Source organism: Amblyraja radiata, chromosome 13 (genome assembly GCF_010909765.2).
Source record: "Amblyraja radiata isolate CabotCenter1 chromosome 13, sAmbRad1.1.pri, whole genome shotgun sequence".
Classification (NCBI taxonomy): Eukaryota; Metazoa; Chordata; class Chondrichthyes; order Rajiformes; family Rajidae; genus Amblyraja; species Amblyraja radiata.
In genome coordinates, this window is record NC_045968.1 from 25,189,651 (window position 1) to 25,208,198 (window position 18,548).

General features: G+C 43.4%; 1 protein-coding gene across 2 annotated transcripts in view; it reads left to right on the plus strand.

The window, feature by feature from the left end:
- Nucleotides 1–7,214, plus strand: part of LOC116979728 (erythroferrone-like) — a 70,542-nt gene extending 63,328 nt beyond the window's left edge. For both annotated transcript variants that reach the window (XM_033031463.1, XM_033031465.1), the window contains exon 8: nt 6,769–7,214. In XM_033031463.1, the coding sequence (XP_032887354.1) occupies nt 6,769–6,867 (99 nt within the window). In that variant the 3' untranslated portion in view covers nt 6,868–7,214. The remainder of the gene's footprint in view (nt 1–6,768) is intronic.
- Nucleotides 7,215–18,548: the final 11,334 nt, after the last annotated feature.

An 18,548-nucleotide genomic window follows, 5' to 3' on the forward strand; every position in this document is an offset into this window, starting at 1 on the left:
AACTTTCTCCCTTTCATCTTAATTCTATGCCCTCCAGTATTTTATTTTCCACCCTTGGAAAAATACTCTGATTGTCTGCCCTATTTGTGCCTCTCCTAATTTTATGGACTTGTATCAGATTGCCACGCAGTCTCCAATACTCAAGAGAACATATTCCATATTTGTCTAACCTCTCTTTATATCTAATATACTCCAATCCAGGTAATATCCTGGTGAACTTCATCTGCAGCATCTCAAAAGCCTCCACAGCCTTCTATAGTGTGGCGACCAGTATTGTGCACCATATTCCAAATGTGGCCAAATGTTTACACAGCAGCTGTTACATTTGACCTGCTAACCTTTACACTCAATGCCCTGATCGATGAAGGCAAGCATGTGCAGCCACTTTTTACCATCCTATCTGCTTGTGTTCCACTTACAGGGAGTTATGGACTTGCACCCCAAGATCTCTTTGTACATCAATGCTCCAAGGGTGCCTGCCATTTACTGTATACTTTCCACTTGTCTTTGATCTCCCAAAATGTATCAGCTCGTACTTGTTTGGATTCAACTCTATCTGCCATTTCTCCGCCCAACTTTCCAACTAATCTGCATATCTTGCTGTATCATCTATTAATCTTCTTCACTATCCACAACTCTGCCAATTTTCCTGTCATCCACAAACTTACAAATCAGATTTTTTAAATGTTCACTCTAATCATTAAAATACTGTATACCACAATGGACTGTAGTCCCAGCACTGATTCATGTGGAACAACACTGGTCACGGTTCTGCAATCAAAATAACCCTCCTCTACCATTACCCTCCGCCTTCTATGACCAAGCTATTTTTGGATCAAATTTACTAACTCATCACGGATCCTTTGTGACTTAATCTTATGGATCAGTGTACGATGACAGATCTTGTCAAATGCTTTACTAAAATCTGTATGGAACAACATTCACTGCCCTTCCCTCATCAATCATTTTTCACGCTTCCTCAAAAAATTCAATCAAATTTGTGAGACTGGAGGCAGGACCACACCTCACACACAAAGCCATGCTGACTATTCATAATAAGTCTATGTTTTTCCAAATGCATGGAAACCTTCTTCAATAATTTCCCTTGCGCAGAAGTAAGGCTCAGCAAACTATAATTTCCTCATTTGTTACTGTTGCCATTCTTAAACAAAGGAACAACATTGGCTATTCTCCAGACTTCTGGCACCTCATTCAAATCATTACTAAAGAGGATTACCTTAGTCAAAGCCCCAGCAATCTCCACCCTAGCTTCCCTTAGTATCCTGGGATGCATCCCAACACATTCTAAGGACGTATGCATCTTAATGTTCTTCAACACACCCAACAGTTCCTCTTTCTTAAAGTTGACATGCCCTAATTTCAAATAGGTTTCAAGGCACAGATACTTGCTCGTCTTGAATGTAGTAATTTAATAAAAATTGTCGATATCACACTTGTATTTTAGTAATGTTGTAAAGTGAAATATGGAGCCAATTCGCTATTCCCAAGTGTTAAACTCACACATTTATAGGTACGTTAGGGAATATATAATAGATGATTGCATTGTTACCTCCAACGTTTACCCTCACTCCTTAAGACTCAAATAAACTATCCCTTTTCTTTTATTTTTGTCCCCATATTTCCAGAGCTAACAAGGAATTGATCTAGAAGGTAGACACAAAATACTGGAGTAACTCAGCGGGTCAGGCAGCATCTCTGGAGAGAAGGAATGGGTGACGTTTCGGGTCAAGACCCTTCTTCAGACTGTTCAGTCTTTCAGATTGATCTAGAAGAGTAGTCTTCTTTTGCCTGACCAGAATGATATTCTTCTTGGGAAAGCTCAGACACCATAAGCAATCTATTTGGCCACATGGGTCAGTAGAGCCTATTTAATCCTGCCCTCTTCTGGAGCCTTTGGTAGATTCGCCAAGAGGATCAGGACAATTTTTTTAGACAACTATGTTAACAGATAGATTACCTGTGGGCAGCAGTTACATGGTTTTGGCCAGAAGTGTACATTTATCAGTCATACCTTCTGGGAATAACTTTCACTTATCATAATAGGGAAAGTTGTCTAACATTGGAGAATGAGGCAAGAAAAGAATTGCTTGGCTGATAAAGCAAAGATTAAGATCAGTCATAAACTACCTGCATGGTTGAGCAGGCTCAGGAATTGAATGATCTACTCCTGTTCTTACATATACATCATGAATCCCCGGAATTTTAAAAACATTTTTTCTCCAAGTTTATTAATATTAAATCAGTTTACACGTGCTTGTGACCATGGTATATGTAATTGTTTCAAGATAAAAAAAGGTATTCACTGTCCTGGCTATTCAGCTGGAGGTAAAATTCCTGAAATGAATCCGTAATTTAATTATCACGAGAATAAATTAAACCAGAATAAACCAGACAAGTAATGTTCATCAGACAGTGCCTCCGTTTTTCTCTTTCATTATAACCAAAAGCATTGTAAATTATTTGAAATGAAATGTAGAGTAAGTTTGTTGTAGGAAGGAACTACAGATGCTGGTTTACCAAAGATAGACACAAAATGCTGGAGTAACAGTGGGACAGGCAACGGCCATCCACACTTCAGTAGAAGTTGCGATTACTGTTGTACATAGCATTGTAAGGCATGCCCATTGATGTTTTCAATTATGATTTATTGAGAAGAGTGTAAGATAATCCCTGATGTTGGTAATAAATGTATACTATTGTCAAAATTCAGGAACGTGCCTTCCATACTTTTTCTTTTAATAAAACAGTTATTTTATTTTGAAGCTAAAAATGTTAATGTCCAGTTATGAATCTCTTACTTAGAAATTCAATCCCAAAGTCCTCTCCAACATCCAAACCAAGACACAGAGGAAGACATGGAGTCATAGAGTTTGTAACCGGACTAGAGCAATCTGGCACATTGCTTCTCCACTAATTTATGTTCCTCCTTTGGAGCTATTAATCGTAATCCTATTTCTCCACCTTTTATATCTTTTTGTATTCTCTCATTTTGAATATCAACCCAACATTCCTTTGAAATTATGTTGTAATGTATACCTCATTAGGCCCTGCCACAATCAATGACTGCTAGACCAAAGAGCCTACAGTACACATTTAATGAGAGAAGATTCTCTCACACCCCTGCCAACCCAACTGAGTCAGAAGACATAACCACATAAAGTTGCCTTTGTGCCTTAACTGTCAATTAGATATCCAGGCTTGTCGCTGCTATTACTCAAATTGTGTTGACGTCAATCATCTCAGCATGAAGAGAGGCACAAACTGCTGGTGTAACTTAATGGGTCAGGCAGCATCTCTGGAAAAAAAGGATGGGTGATATTTCAGGTCAGAACCATTCTTCAGCAACCCTCTGACCTGAAATGTCATGCACCTTTTTCTCCAGAAATGCTGCCTGACCCGCTGAGTTACTCCAGCACTTTATGTCGATCTTCAGTATAAACCAACATCTGAAGTTCCTTCCGACACACCAATCATATCAGCATCTTAGTTTCACTTTGCAGTACTAAATGGGCTTACAGCCCCATTAAATTGGTGTTAGCAACTTGAAGCATTCTTTTAAACTCTTTTTCATGCTTTTTACCTGATGTGCAAGAACTTTATGCAAGAACTCTGGTGCTTCCATTTTTTCATTTACTCATGAATTTTCTTACACTGCAATAATATGGAGGCGACTGCAAAATCTCGAACTCAGCAGACTACTGACCCTCCGCAAGTGAACCCCACATTTCAGGCCCAGTAAATGTTGGGAATTCATTAATGTTAAGTAGAAGATGACTCCATACAATTAAGGGAAGTCAATGCCCCATAGATACTAACAATGTTTCATCAACAGATTAAAATTAGGCAGGTTCAATTGGGAAACAGCAAGATTCAATAATTCAATTCAATGATGCCTTATTGTCACATGTACCTAGTTAAAGTGAAATTCTTTGTTTTTGCTTACAACCTGGTAAAATCATACAGCACTGTTCATCCAGGCAGAACACAAAGAGTTGCCACCTTTCTGGCAACAACAACGTTTCAGAGGTCTTACTGCAATCTTATCTTCTCGCAGCGGCGAACCAGGCCCACTATCGCATGTGGCTGCAGGCAGCCGGTTGGGTCCCTCTTAGTTCTCGGTGGCCCCCCACTGGGTCCCTCCTTGAAATAACAACAAGCATAGCCCGGATTTTGTGCTCAGATCATTGGATCTGATCTCATAATCATTCGACTCTGGCGGTACGGTGGCACAATGGTAGAGTTGCTGCCTTACAGCGTTTGCAGCGCCAGAGACAAGGGTTTGATCAACACAACGGGTGCTGTCTGTACATAATTTGTACATTCTCCCCGTGACCTGTGTGGCTATTCTCCGAGATCTTTGGTTTCCTCCCACTCTCCAAAGACGTACTGGTTTGTAGATTCATTGACTTGGTATAAATGTCAAATTGTCCCTAGTATGTGTAGGGTAGCATTAATGTGTGGGGATCGCTGGTTGGTGCAGACAAGGTGGGCCGAAGGGCCTGCTCTCACGCTGAATTTCGAAACTAAACTAAACTAAGACACAGAGATGGGTTTGCCCACTGAGTCACAACCGATGCCAAACAAATATTTTTCATTCAAGATTTGAGTACTTATATATCAGAGGATACAGTCATTGACCTGGGATACTGATTCAACAGCAATGTGTTTAAAAGGAGGTCTCAGACTGGCTCCTCAAAACATGAAGTCTTTCAGTGTAAATGATTAAACCACAGTTACCAGGATGGGTTTTAGTCTCTGTTCTGACCCTGCATGTAGCTTGTAATCTTTAATGATGTGTGACAGAAAGAGTAGAATGTATTTAAGTAAGATTTCAATCAGCACCGCATTTAGGGCTGTGATTTGATCAGACTGCAATATAGTGCTTCTCCACATTCCATCACTATTAGATAGATCTTCTTAGATACCACAAGATAACCTGCCTTATGACTGAGCAGCATTGTATAAAATGTGAAAACATGAAGGGAATGTAACCTTTGCCACATGGAACTTTCTCTGCAAGTTTAGGGATGCTTCTGTATTTCTCCTCTGGCTAAACATCTAGCACAACTTTGGGTCTCTGCCATTTTTGGGAGAGTGATATCAATTGGCCAAGGTTAATGCACGAGACTAGTTAAATATCTGCAAATATCAGTAACACCAAACTGTTAGTGGAGCATTTTTGCTGCAAAGCTGTCTGATGAGAAAAGATTGCATTTCTTATTTTTCACAGTGTCAGATTTTTGTCTCCATTTTTTCAGCTGTATGTCATCTTTCCTACAGGCAGGATGACTAAAACTGAACACAATACTCTAAATGCAACCTCACCCACGTTTTGTACAACTGTAACATAATGTTCCACCTTGTATACTCAATTCCCTGACTGATGAAGGAAAATTTACCAAAAGCCTTCTTCACCAAAGATTGAAATTATATGCAGCAAAGAAGAGTCTTCTATGAAAAACAGCACCCACTCGTACTGTTAGGATTTGTCAGCCACCTGCCTTTTCTAATTTGCTCATTAATGCATGAATGCCTTTTGGGTACTGTACCTGTGTACGGAGAGAATGACCGGTTTCCATGTGTCTGGGTATTGTATTCGCACAGGAGGTGACACAGAGATGCAGCCGAACTGCACAGTTACTAAAGAGTTGAATCTACGTTCACATCTAGTGAACATCGTTACTTATGGCAAGCTATACAATACTGGATACAATTGTATTTGCCCTTTTTGTCTGCTGAATACTCCACCTGTAGAGGAGCTAGTACTGAGATATTAATTCCCACACTAGCTCTAAAGTAATTTCCCTTCACTGGAATATAAGCTGATGCTGAAACTTGCATAAGGTGTGCAAACATCTGAGATGGGAATGGTTCTCTTTTATTTTACATGTTGCGGAAGTACATATATTTTAGATACTTTCAACAATATGACAGATTAGGTGGTGATTACTGTCTCTTATTACTGACAAAGTTGCACTCCCACAGAAAAAGCCATTCAGCCATCATGCCTTCCCAGCTCGGTGAGAGGAACAAGCATTTATTTCTCTCACATTTATTTTCCTTTTCAAATATATTGTCTAATCCCTTTTGGTTACTATTGTATCTGCTTCCTCAGCCCATTCACAAGTGCATAATAAATCACAACATTAAAAATCTTGATTTATCTCCATCCATGTGCTTTTAATGATTACCATATATCTACATCCTCTAAGGTGACTGGAGAAAAAAAATCTTTCCTTCTCAATAATTTTGAACATTTCTATCAAATCTCCAGTTAACCTTCTCCACTCTAAGAATAATCTCACCTTTTCTATCTTTGCACATAACTTGTACTTGACAATCTGATAAATCTATTCTGCATTCTTTGTATTATGTTTCCAAGGATCCCATTTACGTTTTGCAGGTCAGGTTTGTCCACCTAACCTGCCACGAATGAAGAATTATACACACAGAACCCAGGTCTGTGTCCTTCTGCCCTTTAATTCATGTTACCCCTCAACCTAACTTTCCAAAATGAGGCATTTCATACTCAATTAAATATCCGTTCCAACTCTTTAATATCAGTGGACAGCCCTACAAAATTCCATGATCAATCATAATGTTGTATTTAGTTCACCTTGATGTGTTACTTGTCCTTGTTCAGCATGACTGTGAATTGAGGGTTTGGACCATGTGATATCTTCAACACATGGTCCCACTGCTGTGGGAATGGGGTCCGAAATGCTCACGACTCTCTTCTCTCCACAGGCCATGCAGTACATCTCCATCTTTGCTGACAACAGATCGGGTTCCACCATCACCATTCAAAGTGGCTCGGATTTCACAGGGATCTTGCTCGGCACGTAGAGTCTGCTGTTGCATCGGGTGCTCGGCTGCTCCTCGACCCCTCTCTCTCCGCTTCCTCCATCTCCCAGTCTCAGGACTCTCTAACTACTCCGACCCCTCCACGTCACCACAGCCAAGAATTTACTCCAACGGTGCCGAGGGCCAAGAATGACGAGCAGGTGTGGAGCAGCAAGTCCTCAGCTGGCATTTTCTGTCCAGGATCTCTGGGGGGTCCTGGAAAATCTTTCTTTACATGTATTATAATTGACATTATCTTCCCTCAATAATCAACCTGTCAGCAACATAGCTCCAATTGTTTTCAACGCTCTTTTCAGGATGTTGTTTACATATTAAAATAGGCTAGCAAATTGTTTGTGACCAGGATCTCTCTTTGAAATATGGGCTCCATTTTTGCTAAACCAGGCACACCATACATCTTTGTCAAATGCGTGTGGAATGCAACAAGGTGGTGTATTCACCCATTGTGACTGAAAGCTGTACTGTCCTACATCCATCCTTTCCTGTACTATGATCTTTCCACATTCCCTTGTAGAGACTTGCCTCGCTTTTACAAATGTTTCAGCTCTTTTTTTGACTATTGTCTCTTCCTCTTCCCCCTGACTGCACTCCCTTAAGGGCCTGTCCCACTTACGTGTCCTTGGCAAATTACGTGGTCGCGTTGAGCCGCGACGGTCCCGCGAAGGTCGCGCGCGATTTCATGCGTACGCACAGCCGTCTGGAGGGCGAGACGTCATTTGAAGATGTACACAAAGCTGGAGTAACTCAGCGGCACCGGTAGCATCTCTGGAGAGAAGCAATGGATGACGGTTCATGTCGAGACTCTTTTTCAGTCTGAAAATAAGGGTCTTGACCCGAAACGTCATCCATTGCTTCTCTCCAGAGATGCTGCCGGTCCCGCTGAGTTACTCCTGCCTTTTGTGTCCATCTTCAATTTTCTTGGCGCCGCTCTGGGAGTAGAAGCGGGGGCGGATCCGGACTGCAACGGCCGTGAACCCCAGGCTGAGCTCGGCGATCGGTTGCCTGCTTCTGCTGCTGTTAGAGGTGAGACGTTGCGTCGCGATAGGGTCTTGGGCCTGTCCCACTTTGGTCGTCAGTTCCGCGACAGGCCGTTGGTGCGCAAAGATTTTCTTTGCTACAAAAATTTTGGAGCCCCGCGCGATGTCGCGCACAACTACATACCCCTCCGCGCTTCTCAGTGGGACCGGCCCCGCGGCCATACGATGCCCATGCGCCTCAACGCGGCCACGAGGTCCCGTAATTTGCGTTCCAAGGACACGTAAGTGGGACAGGCCCTTTACTGTGCTCCCAGAATCCTGTGCTCATACAATGTCCACTGATTTCTCCCTTTGACTATGTAGGTTTCCTTCAGATGCTCCAGGTTCTTCTTACAACCAAAAGACGGACTTGTTGGTTACTGTAAACTACCCCTGGTGTAGGTTTCTGGGTGGAAACTGGGGAGAGGGTGAAATATTTATGTGCATAAATGATGAAATAGGTTACAGAAAAATAGGTGGGGAATGAGGTTGAAAGGAGAGATGACAAAATGTGGTAAATGACCTGCTATGTTGTAAGGAAGTTAGTGACATTATTTACTTGATGGGACAAACATGGATGATTGTTCCTTTCCCTGCCTCTGGACAACTGTGGTCTGAGATCAGTAGTGGTGGAAAGAGAGTGGAATGGAGGCAAAGAATAGGAAAGGTCGGAATTATACATGGGTGACTACATTCCCTCAGTGCCTGTATGCTCAAGGTGGAAGAGCACATGGAGGAGACTAATCACAGAGCTATGCATTGCCCATTGTATGTCTTATTCGAAACCCTTGAACACCATTATTACTCTTGAGTCAGGCAGGGAGAGAAATGTTCGTAGCCCAGTTTTTATTCTTTAAAGTACAGGTAAACTTGCTGGGCTTTGCATTGTTTCAGCTAAAGGTCCTGGGCATCAACTTTAACGGGATATGGCTTAACAAATCTTGATAGAGGGAAAGTGGAGAGGATGTATCAACTAGTGGGAGAGTCTAGGACCAGAGGCCATAGGCTCAGAATAATAGTACGCACCTTTAGAAAAGAGCTGAGAAGTAATTTGTTTATTCAGAGGGTGGTGAATCTATGGAATTCGTTGCCACCGATTATTAAGGCAGAGATTGACAGACTCTTGATTAGTAACGGTGTCAGGGATTATGGGGTGAAGGCAGGAGAATGGGGTTGAGTGGGAAAGATAGAACAGCCATGATTGATTGGCGGAGTAGACTTGATGGGCCGAATGACCTTATTCTGTTTCTAGAGCTTATGAACAAATAGGAATAGGATCATGATTAGGTTTTAGTGAAGATAGGGGAAGTAAGATGGGACGATTGCAGATCAGTCAAGAGCTCCTGAACTCAATCAAACTTCCAACAAGACTCTCAACCATCCAATTTATCAGAATAAGGCTGGTCTGGTCGCCATGGTGATATGCAGATTTGATCATCTGCTAATGAGTTTGGTAGATTTAATTACAGGTTGCTGAGGAGCACCAGTGATTCTGCAAACTGATGGGCTGACATTCACATCCTGGTTTAAACTGCTTTATTCTGTAGAGTTTATAAAGTGTTAATAAATATAATTCTGAAAAAGTAAGATATGTGTGATACACATGACAAAAATAACAATCCTGTTAAATGACATTTCAAACTGCTAACTAAATATTGCTTACCCACGGGATTGAGATAAAACCATAAAACCATGAGACACAGGGGCAGAATTAGACCATTTGGTCCATCAAATCTGCTCCACCATTCAATCGTGGCTGATCTATTTATCTCTCTCAACCATATACTCCTGCCTTCTCCCCATAACCTTTAACACAATAGCAATACTATCAAAACCTCACCATTCTCCTATAATTAGTTCACAGATATCCAATGATCTGAATACAAACATAAAACCGTCTTCATGGGATTGCAGCCTTGAACTCACTCTCAGATTTCTATTATTTTTATATTGAAAACATCCAAAAAACATTTTTCATTCCAGAGCAGTTCAACTGTGTTGCGATTTTATTTCTGTACTAATACTCACAGACCAGGTTTACTGAGCTAGAGACATCGGTTTTAAATCGCCATAGCAGTAGGGGGAATTTAAAATGAAGAAAACTGGAATAATTGGTTTTACTGTGTCAGTAGAGGTGACGAAGGAACTACAGTTCCAAAAACCTGCTTCACCTATTAACCAAAGTGACCAATGTGTGGGTCACACTATGTGAACTACACCCTGAAATGGCCAAGCAAGCCACTCATATGAAACTTAACATTAAAATCATGGGTGGCGCAGTGGTAGAGTTGCTGCTTGACGGAGCCAGAGGCCCGGGTTCAATCCTGACCACGAGTGCTGTTTATACGCAGTTTGTACATTCTCCCTATGACCACATGTTTTTTTCCCTAGTGCTCTGGTGTTCTCCCATATTCCTAAAGAGACGCAGGTTTGTAGGTTGTTCAAGAAGGAACTGCAGATGCTGGAAAATCGAAGGTACACAAAAATGCTGGAGAAACTCAGCGGGTGCAGCAGCATCTATGGAGCTTGATGGAGGAAGAAGGGTGTCTGAAGAAGGGTTTCGGCCCGAAACGTTACCTATTTCCTTCGCTCCATAGATGCTGCTGCACCCGCTGAGTTTCTCCAGCATTTTTGTGTACCTTCAGGTTTGTAGGTTAATTGGCTTCTGTAAATTGTCTTTAGTGTGTAGGATAGAACTAGTGCGTGGGTGAACACTGGTCAGCATGGACTCAGTGGGTCGAAGGGCCATCCTCCGAGTGTGTCCTGCCCCCCCCACAGGCAAGGCCTACCAGCAAAGGATAGGGTGGTGGGCAATCCTCAGCATTAATTCCAGGTCTCATGACCAAGCTGCTCAACTAATGAATCAATACTCTTGGTATTGTTGAACAACATTTTACAAGGCATTGAGACTAGCAAAGGCACAATAAGCATTGAGGGCCACCACCAAAAGTAGCATGGTCATGTGTCATCAGCAACTGAGCTGGAGACAGAAGGAACTGCAGATGATGTCAGGGGAGGTAATAGACAGGTGACACTTCTGGCCGGTCTCTTCTTCAAATTAATAATAGGAGGGAGGGAAAGCTGGAAAAGAGGGGTGGGATGGGCTAGATAATGGCAAGTGATACACTTTGATTGCCAGATAAGTAAAATAGGTGACAAATGTCAGAGGTGAAAATGAGATAAAAGGGTGTCAGATAAGGAGAGGAAGTGTGAATTGTAAAGCCAAAGGGATAAATGTTGATGAAAGGGGACAGAGGAAAGAATGGGTAGAAAATGGAAATAGGGGACTTGGAGATGGGTGAATGAGTGTACGGAGGGGAAAGGAGCAGTGTGACTTTGAGGAGGAGGGGATTTTTGGGAGACAGTGGAGAAATGGAGTGCACCAGAGTGTGAGTGGGGGCACAGAAATGAAAGGGGGGGGGGGGGGGTGTAAGGGTGTTGTTACTTAAAGTCGGAGAATTCAACATTTATACCATTGGGGTGTATGCTTCTCAAGGGGAACTTGAGGTGCTGTTCCTCCAATTTGCATGTGATCTCACTCTGGCAATGGAGAAAGCCAAAGACAGTGAGGTCAGTGTGGTGAATGAGCTGGCTGACTCCTAAAGAATATAGCTGACAGACTGGGTCTGCAGGTGATGAATGAAACACCACGAGGGATAAATCTACTTGAACTTATCAAAGAGCAGGCGTAGGCCATTCAAGTCTGCCCCAAGCCTACCCTGCCATTTCACTATAATCATGCCTGATCTGCCCGAGACCACAATTCCTCTCCAGTGCCAGTTCTGCATTGCCCTCTGTCCCTGAATATTCAAAAAGGTATGTGCCACTTCCTAAGTTATAGGAGCAGAATTAGGCTTGTTGGCCCATCAAGACTACTCCACCATTCAATCATGGTTGATCTATCATTCCCTCTCAACCCAATTTTCCTGCCTTCGCCCCATAATCCCAGGCACCCATACTAATCGAACACTTCTTTAAATACCTCCAGTAATCCAACCTCCAGTAATCTAACTGAAGTATAGAATTCCACAGAGTCACCACTGTCTGCCAAAAAAAATCCTACATATTTCAGTTAAAAGGACCACCCATCTCACCAGTATGTTTGCTGCTGATGCCTCTGTGATAGGAGTGACCATTACAGAGTAACTGTGGAGACATTTCTTATCTTAATACTAAGAGCACTCTCTGTCATGTTGTGTGGCATTATTCTCACGTTAAATATGAATAGAACCAGAACATATCCGGCAGATCAAAGCTAGGCTTCCATGAAGTATAATGGGCCATCTGCAGCAGCAGAATAATTACAACCCTACCACTATTTGTAACTTCATTACTTGGCATTTCCCCGACTCTACCATCACTGTCAAGCTAAGGGATCAGTCCCCATTCGGTACACTGTGCAGAAGGGTGAGTTGAGATCATCACCAGGAGAACCAAAAAATGTAATGCCAACCTGATGAAACCACAACTCAGGACCACGTGGATAATGAACAGCAAAATCAACTTGTGGTAAGCAGTGCAGAATGATTCTACAACCAACAGAGCAAATGACAACAATCTGTCGACATGCAGTGCTGGGCAATTAAACAGCTACCAGAAGACTTCAAACCATTCCCATCTACCGTGAATGATGCCAGAGACAAGGCTTCCTCCAGAGGTCTGCAACTTTGTAAAGGCAGCTTCAAATAATTCTATTCACCCAATAAGACTGGTGGGAGAACACGGGAAGGGGGAGGGATGGAGAGAGAGGGAAAGCAAGGTCTACTTGAAGTTAGATAAGTCAATGTTCATACCGCTGTTTCTCCAATTTGTGCTGAGCCTCACTCTGACAATGGAGGAGGCCCAGGACAGAAAGGTCAGATTGGGAATGGGAGGGGGAGTTAAAGTGCTGAGCAACCAGGAGATCAGGTAGGTTTCGGCGGACTGAGCGGAGGTGTTCAGCGAAACGATCGCCGAGCCGGTGCTTGGTCTCACCGAAATACAATTGACACCTGGAAAAGCAGATACAGTAGATGAGGTGCAAGTGAACCTCTGCCTCTCCTGAAAAGACTGTCGGGGTCCTTGGATGGAGTTGAGGGGGGATGTAAAGGGACAGGTGTTGCATCTCCTGCGGTTGCAGGGGAAAATCTAGGTTTGGATTGAATGAGGCATCAAAAGACGTGGAGAAGCTGAAGTTAATGGACCATAGGAAACTATGTAGGTCCGTCAGTCATTTTTTTCTGTCGGTTATTTCATCCCTAGGACATCACTAAAGGGGCTCCTCAGAGAAATGCATTGGGATCAGTTATCGTCAGCTATTTGTTCAATGATTTTCCTACCACCAAAATGTCAGGTGCACCGGTTTGATGACCATAGCACATTGTTCAATTTCTATTCACAGCTCTTCAGCAAATGAACTGGCCATGCCTGCATGGAGCAAGACTTGGACAGCACTCAGGCATAGAGGGAGTACAGAGAAGGTTCACCAGACTGATTCCTGGGATGTCAGGACTTTCATATGAAGAAAGACTGGATAGGCTCGGCTTGTACTCGCTAGAATTTAGAAGTTGAGGGGGGATCTTATAGAAACTTACAAAATTCTTAAGGGGTTGGACAGGCTAGATGCAGGAAGATTGTTCCCAATGTTGGGGAAGTCCAGAACAAGGGGTCACAGTTTAAGGATAAGGGGGAAATCTTTTAGGACCGAGATGAAAAAAACATTTTTCACACAGAGAGTGGTGAATCTCTGGAATTCTCTGCCACAGAAGGTAGTTGAGGCCAGTTCATTGGCTATATTTAAGAGGGAGTAAGATGTGGCCCTTGTGGCTAAAGGGATCAGGGGGTATGGAGAAGGCAGGTACAGGATACTGAGTTGGATGGTCAGCCATGATCATATTGAATGGCGGTGCAGGCTCGAAGGGCCGAATGGCCTACTCCTGCACCTATTTTCTACGTTTCTATGTTTCTATAGGCTGATAAGTGGCAAATAACATACAGGCAACACCATTGTCATTCAATGAACATTTCTAGCATCCAATCTACTACACTTGACATTGAATGATATTACTATTGTTAATTTCTGTCTAGAATGGCTAGAAACATGTATGGGCCATCCACAAATAAAGCGACAGTCACACACTTGTCACATGTAAGAATGAATTTTCTCAACTGGTTTCCAAATCTTAGGTCATTCCACAGCAGCATACTATCTCAATATCTCAATACATTTATATAATATATTTTATACATGTTCTATTTATATAAGACAGTATCCAAATACCCATGTGGGTTGAGCCCATTTCTCAGTGATCTTAATGAGTTACTGGTGCAAGCATAAGCATTTGATGATTGGTTTGCAATCTCTGTGGTGTCGATGCCATGTGTGTGGCACTGAATTTCTGGCTCTCACTCGCCCCTCTAATATGAATTGAACACTAGCTTATTTTCTGCCCCTGTCCTGTGGACCCATTCTCCTTCCACCTGCCCAAACTGAGAGGCTCCAGGGTAACCTTAGTGTGCTCCTGGACCATATTCTATGCGGGGTGTTGGTTCTGAACAAGGCATCTACCCAAGGAAGAGGATCAGTTCTGCACTTGACTGCTACCTGCAGCGACCCCCCAGCATGTTCTGGCAGTGGGGTGGGAGTGATGTGTTTGTGAAGAGGACACGATTGTCGGGAGTAAGGTGGAGATCCTAATTAAGTTACTTGTGGACCCTGTTTGGTTGGACGTCATGGAAAGACTTAGTTTAAAACCAATAAACATCGCTCTATAAGAATTGATATATTTGTGGAGAGAATCCTTCAATAAGCATTAACCAGCCAAATACCTATGGATTAACAAAGTGTTCTAGATGACCATCTGGGTCACCAAACAAATTGGTCTGACAATTGTCCAATACGTGTGCTGATTGCGAGCAAGCTGCCAAGTTATTACTGTCACAAGTTACACGCCCACAATGTCTGAAAATGTAGATACAAGGAACTGTAGATGCTGGTTACAAGAAATGACACAAATTGCTGGCATAACTCGACAGGTCAGGCAGCATTTCTGAAGAACATGGATAGATGACATTTTGGGTCGCATTTTTTCCTTAAACTGATGCTGCCTGACGCGTTGAGTTACTCTAGCAATTTGTGTCTCTTTTCACAATGACTGTAAGATGGGCAAGAGTACCCAATGATTCTTCACTCGCTCAAGACAAATTCATGACATGGTGAAGAAAAGGGGAATGTCTCTTATTCCGTGTTATCCCTGTTGTGTTTTCCCTAAATGTTTCCAGGAGTGTGAATGAGTGGATCATGTATCTTGCCATGTGTTGAGCATCTGATAGGCGCCAATATTCACTTTATCACGTATCTGTACACTATCGATGAGTCGATTGTAATCAAGTCTTGGCTTTCCGCTGACTGGTTAGTATGGCACAAAAGCCTTTCACTGTCCATCAGTGCATGTGACAATGAACTAAACTCAAACTCGGTATGCGAAAAACCAGCTGAGGGTCTTGCTCTTGGATAAGCAGGTGAACTGAGGAGTAAAAGTTGGAGGGAAATAAGGGTCAATGTGTCAACTAATCAGTGACACATTTGTTTAGATTGTGTTTTCACCCTGAACAACGGGTGTGAATGAGTAACAGAGGACAGAATGGAGAGTAATGTTGCAGTGATGAGTGAAATGTTAAACAACTCTCCAAAGTACCTGTGTATACATGCTAATATTGGTATTCTGAAGTGACAAGCCATGTAACACACACTCCATTAATGCTCCAACCCCACTTATCGGGCTCTATGTAAAGTTTAATAAATAATAACTACTTTTCAATTTTCCTCTCTCACTCAGACCTATCACAGTCCTAAGGTGATGACCAAACTGTACACTAAAACAAAATAGCTTCTGATGCACATAATTGCCCTGGATACCTGAAATCCCAAGGGATGCATCGCAGCTTAGATGAATCTGCACAGGGATTCTGTTACTAGCCCCAGCCAAAGGCTTCCCTAATCGTTATAATCACAGTAGATGTGAAGGTTGAGAGAGTCAGACACAAATGTCAAGAACGGTTGTCCATTCCCCAAATTCTCCTCTCCCACAAACAGAATCAAGTGAGGTGGTTCAGAGCAGAATCGGAGATCTGTGTATATTGCTGACTTGGGGTGCTGTAATAGTCCTAGAGTCAGAGAGCACATAAAAAGACCATTTGACGCAACTTGTCCAAGCTGACCAATTTACCCCTTCTACGCTGGTCCCACCTGTTCACATTTGGTCCGTATCACTTTGAACCATTCCTTTCCATGTACCCGTCCAAATGTCTTTTAATGTTGTTATATATGCCTTGACTACCTCCTTTAGACTTTACTTTAGACTTTAGACTTCAGAGATACATCACAGAAACAGGCCCTTGTGTCCAACGAGTCCGCATTGACCAGCGATCACCGCCTACACTAACCCAGGTCTCTGGCGCTGTAAGGCAGTAACTCTACCACTGTGCCACTGTACCTCCTCTCGTAGCTTGTTCCATATACCAATCACTCCCTGTGTGAAAAAGTTGCCTGTCAGGTTCCTATTAAATCTTTCCTCTCAGCTTAAAACTGTCCTCTGGTTCTTGATTCCCCTACTATGGGTAAACAACACCACTATAAGATCACCACTCAGCCTCTTGGCCTGAAAGGAATAAAGTTCTAGCCTGTCCAACCTCTCCACTCCCTGGAGCTTAGGGAGTCCTGGCAACTCGTAAATCATCTCTGTACTCTTTTCAGTTTAATGACATCCTTCCTACCAAAACGGAACATAATTTTCCAAATGCAGCTTCATCAACATGTAAAAATCCAACACAATGTCCCAACTTCTATACTCAATATAGAAACACAGAGCTATGAGTGCTGATTCACAAAAAAGACACAAAGTGCTGGAGTAACTCAATAGGTCAGGCAACATTTATGGAGAACATGGATAAGTGATGTTTCTGGTCGGGACCCTTCTTCAGGCAAGTGAGGGGCTTTATTGATAGGCAGATGGTTGGACAAAGGCCTGAAATGAAGACAAAAAGATTGAAGAGTTGTGAATTGTGAAGCTAGAGGAAGGAATATAGGTGGAAGGAAAGGGGGAGGGGAGGGGGGGGGTTGTAATTACTTAAAATTGGATAATTCAGTGTACATATCGTTGGGTTGTAAGCTGCCGAAGCAGAATGTGAGGTGCTGTTCTTCCAGAATGCGTGTAGAAATATAGAAACATAGAAAATAGGAGCAGGAGTAGGCCATTCAGCCCTTCAAGCTAGCACCGCCATTCAATATGATCATGGCTGATCATCCGAAATCAGTACCCCGTTCCTGCTTTTTCCCCATATCCCTTGATTACTTTAGCCCTAAGAGCTTAATCTCTCTCTTGAAAACATCCAGTGAATTGGCCTCCGCTGCCTTCTGCAGCAGATAATTCCACAGATTCACAACTCTCTGGATGAAAACGTTTTTCCTCATCTCAGTCCTAAATGGTGTACGCCTTCTTATTAAACAGTGACCCCTGGTTCTGGACTCCCCCAATATCGGGAACATTTTTCCTGCATCTAGCCTGTCCAATCCTTTAAGGATTTTATATGTTTCTATAAAATCCCTTCTTAAGGGCCTGTCCCACGAGCATGTGACTCCATGCGGCAAGAGCGACCTAACGTGGTCGCTTGAGCCGTACGGCCTCGCGGGGCCGATCCCACTTCGATCGCCGGAGCCGTATGGAGTTGTGCGGAGCTGGTCCCGACATCGCGCGGGGCTCCGAAAAACTGACCGTGTTCAAAAATTCCGCGCGGCAACGGCCTGCCTTCCCGCAGCCGCCTCGACGCCGTACGCACCGCCTCGACGGGCATGCGCAGCGTCTCGACACCGTGCGCAGCATCTTGACGTTGTACGCAGCGTCTTGACGCTGTACGTCACGTGCGAACTTCCCGCGGACTCCGCTCGAACTTCACGTCACTCACTCGACCTCCGCGCGGCCCCCGCTTCTGGTTTGGTCGCGCTCGCTGCATGCAGGCGCATGCTGGTGTGACCGGCTCTGTACGGGGATCACTCGACCTCCGCGCGGCCCCTGCTTCCGGTTTGGTCGCGCTTACCGCATGCAAGTCGCATGCTCGTGGGTCAGGCCCTTTATCCTTCTAAATTCCAGTGAATACAAGCCCATTTGACACATTCTTTCATCATAAGTCAGTCCGCTAGCCCGGGAATTAACCTAGTGAACCCATGCTGCACTCCCTCAATAGCCATAGCCTTCCTCAAATTATGAGACGAAAACTGCACACAATACTCCAGGTGCACCTCCTCTTTTCCTAATCTGACACCATTCAGATAGCAGTCTGCCTTCGTGTTCTTGCCACCAAAAGTGGATCACCTCACATTTATCCACATTATACTGCATCTGCCATACATCTGCCCACTCACCCAACCTATCCAAATCACCCTGCAGCCTCATAGCATCCTCATCGCAGCTCACACTGCCACCCAGCTTTGTGTCACCCACAAACTTGGTGATGTTACATTTAATATCCTTGTCTAAATCGTTAATATGTATTGTAAATAACTGGGGTCCCAGCACTGAGCCTTGCGGCACCCCACTAGTCACTGCCTGCCATTCTGAAAAGGACCCGTTAATTCCTACTCTTTGCTTCCTGTCTGCCAACCAGTTCTCT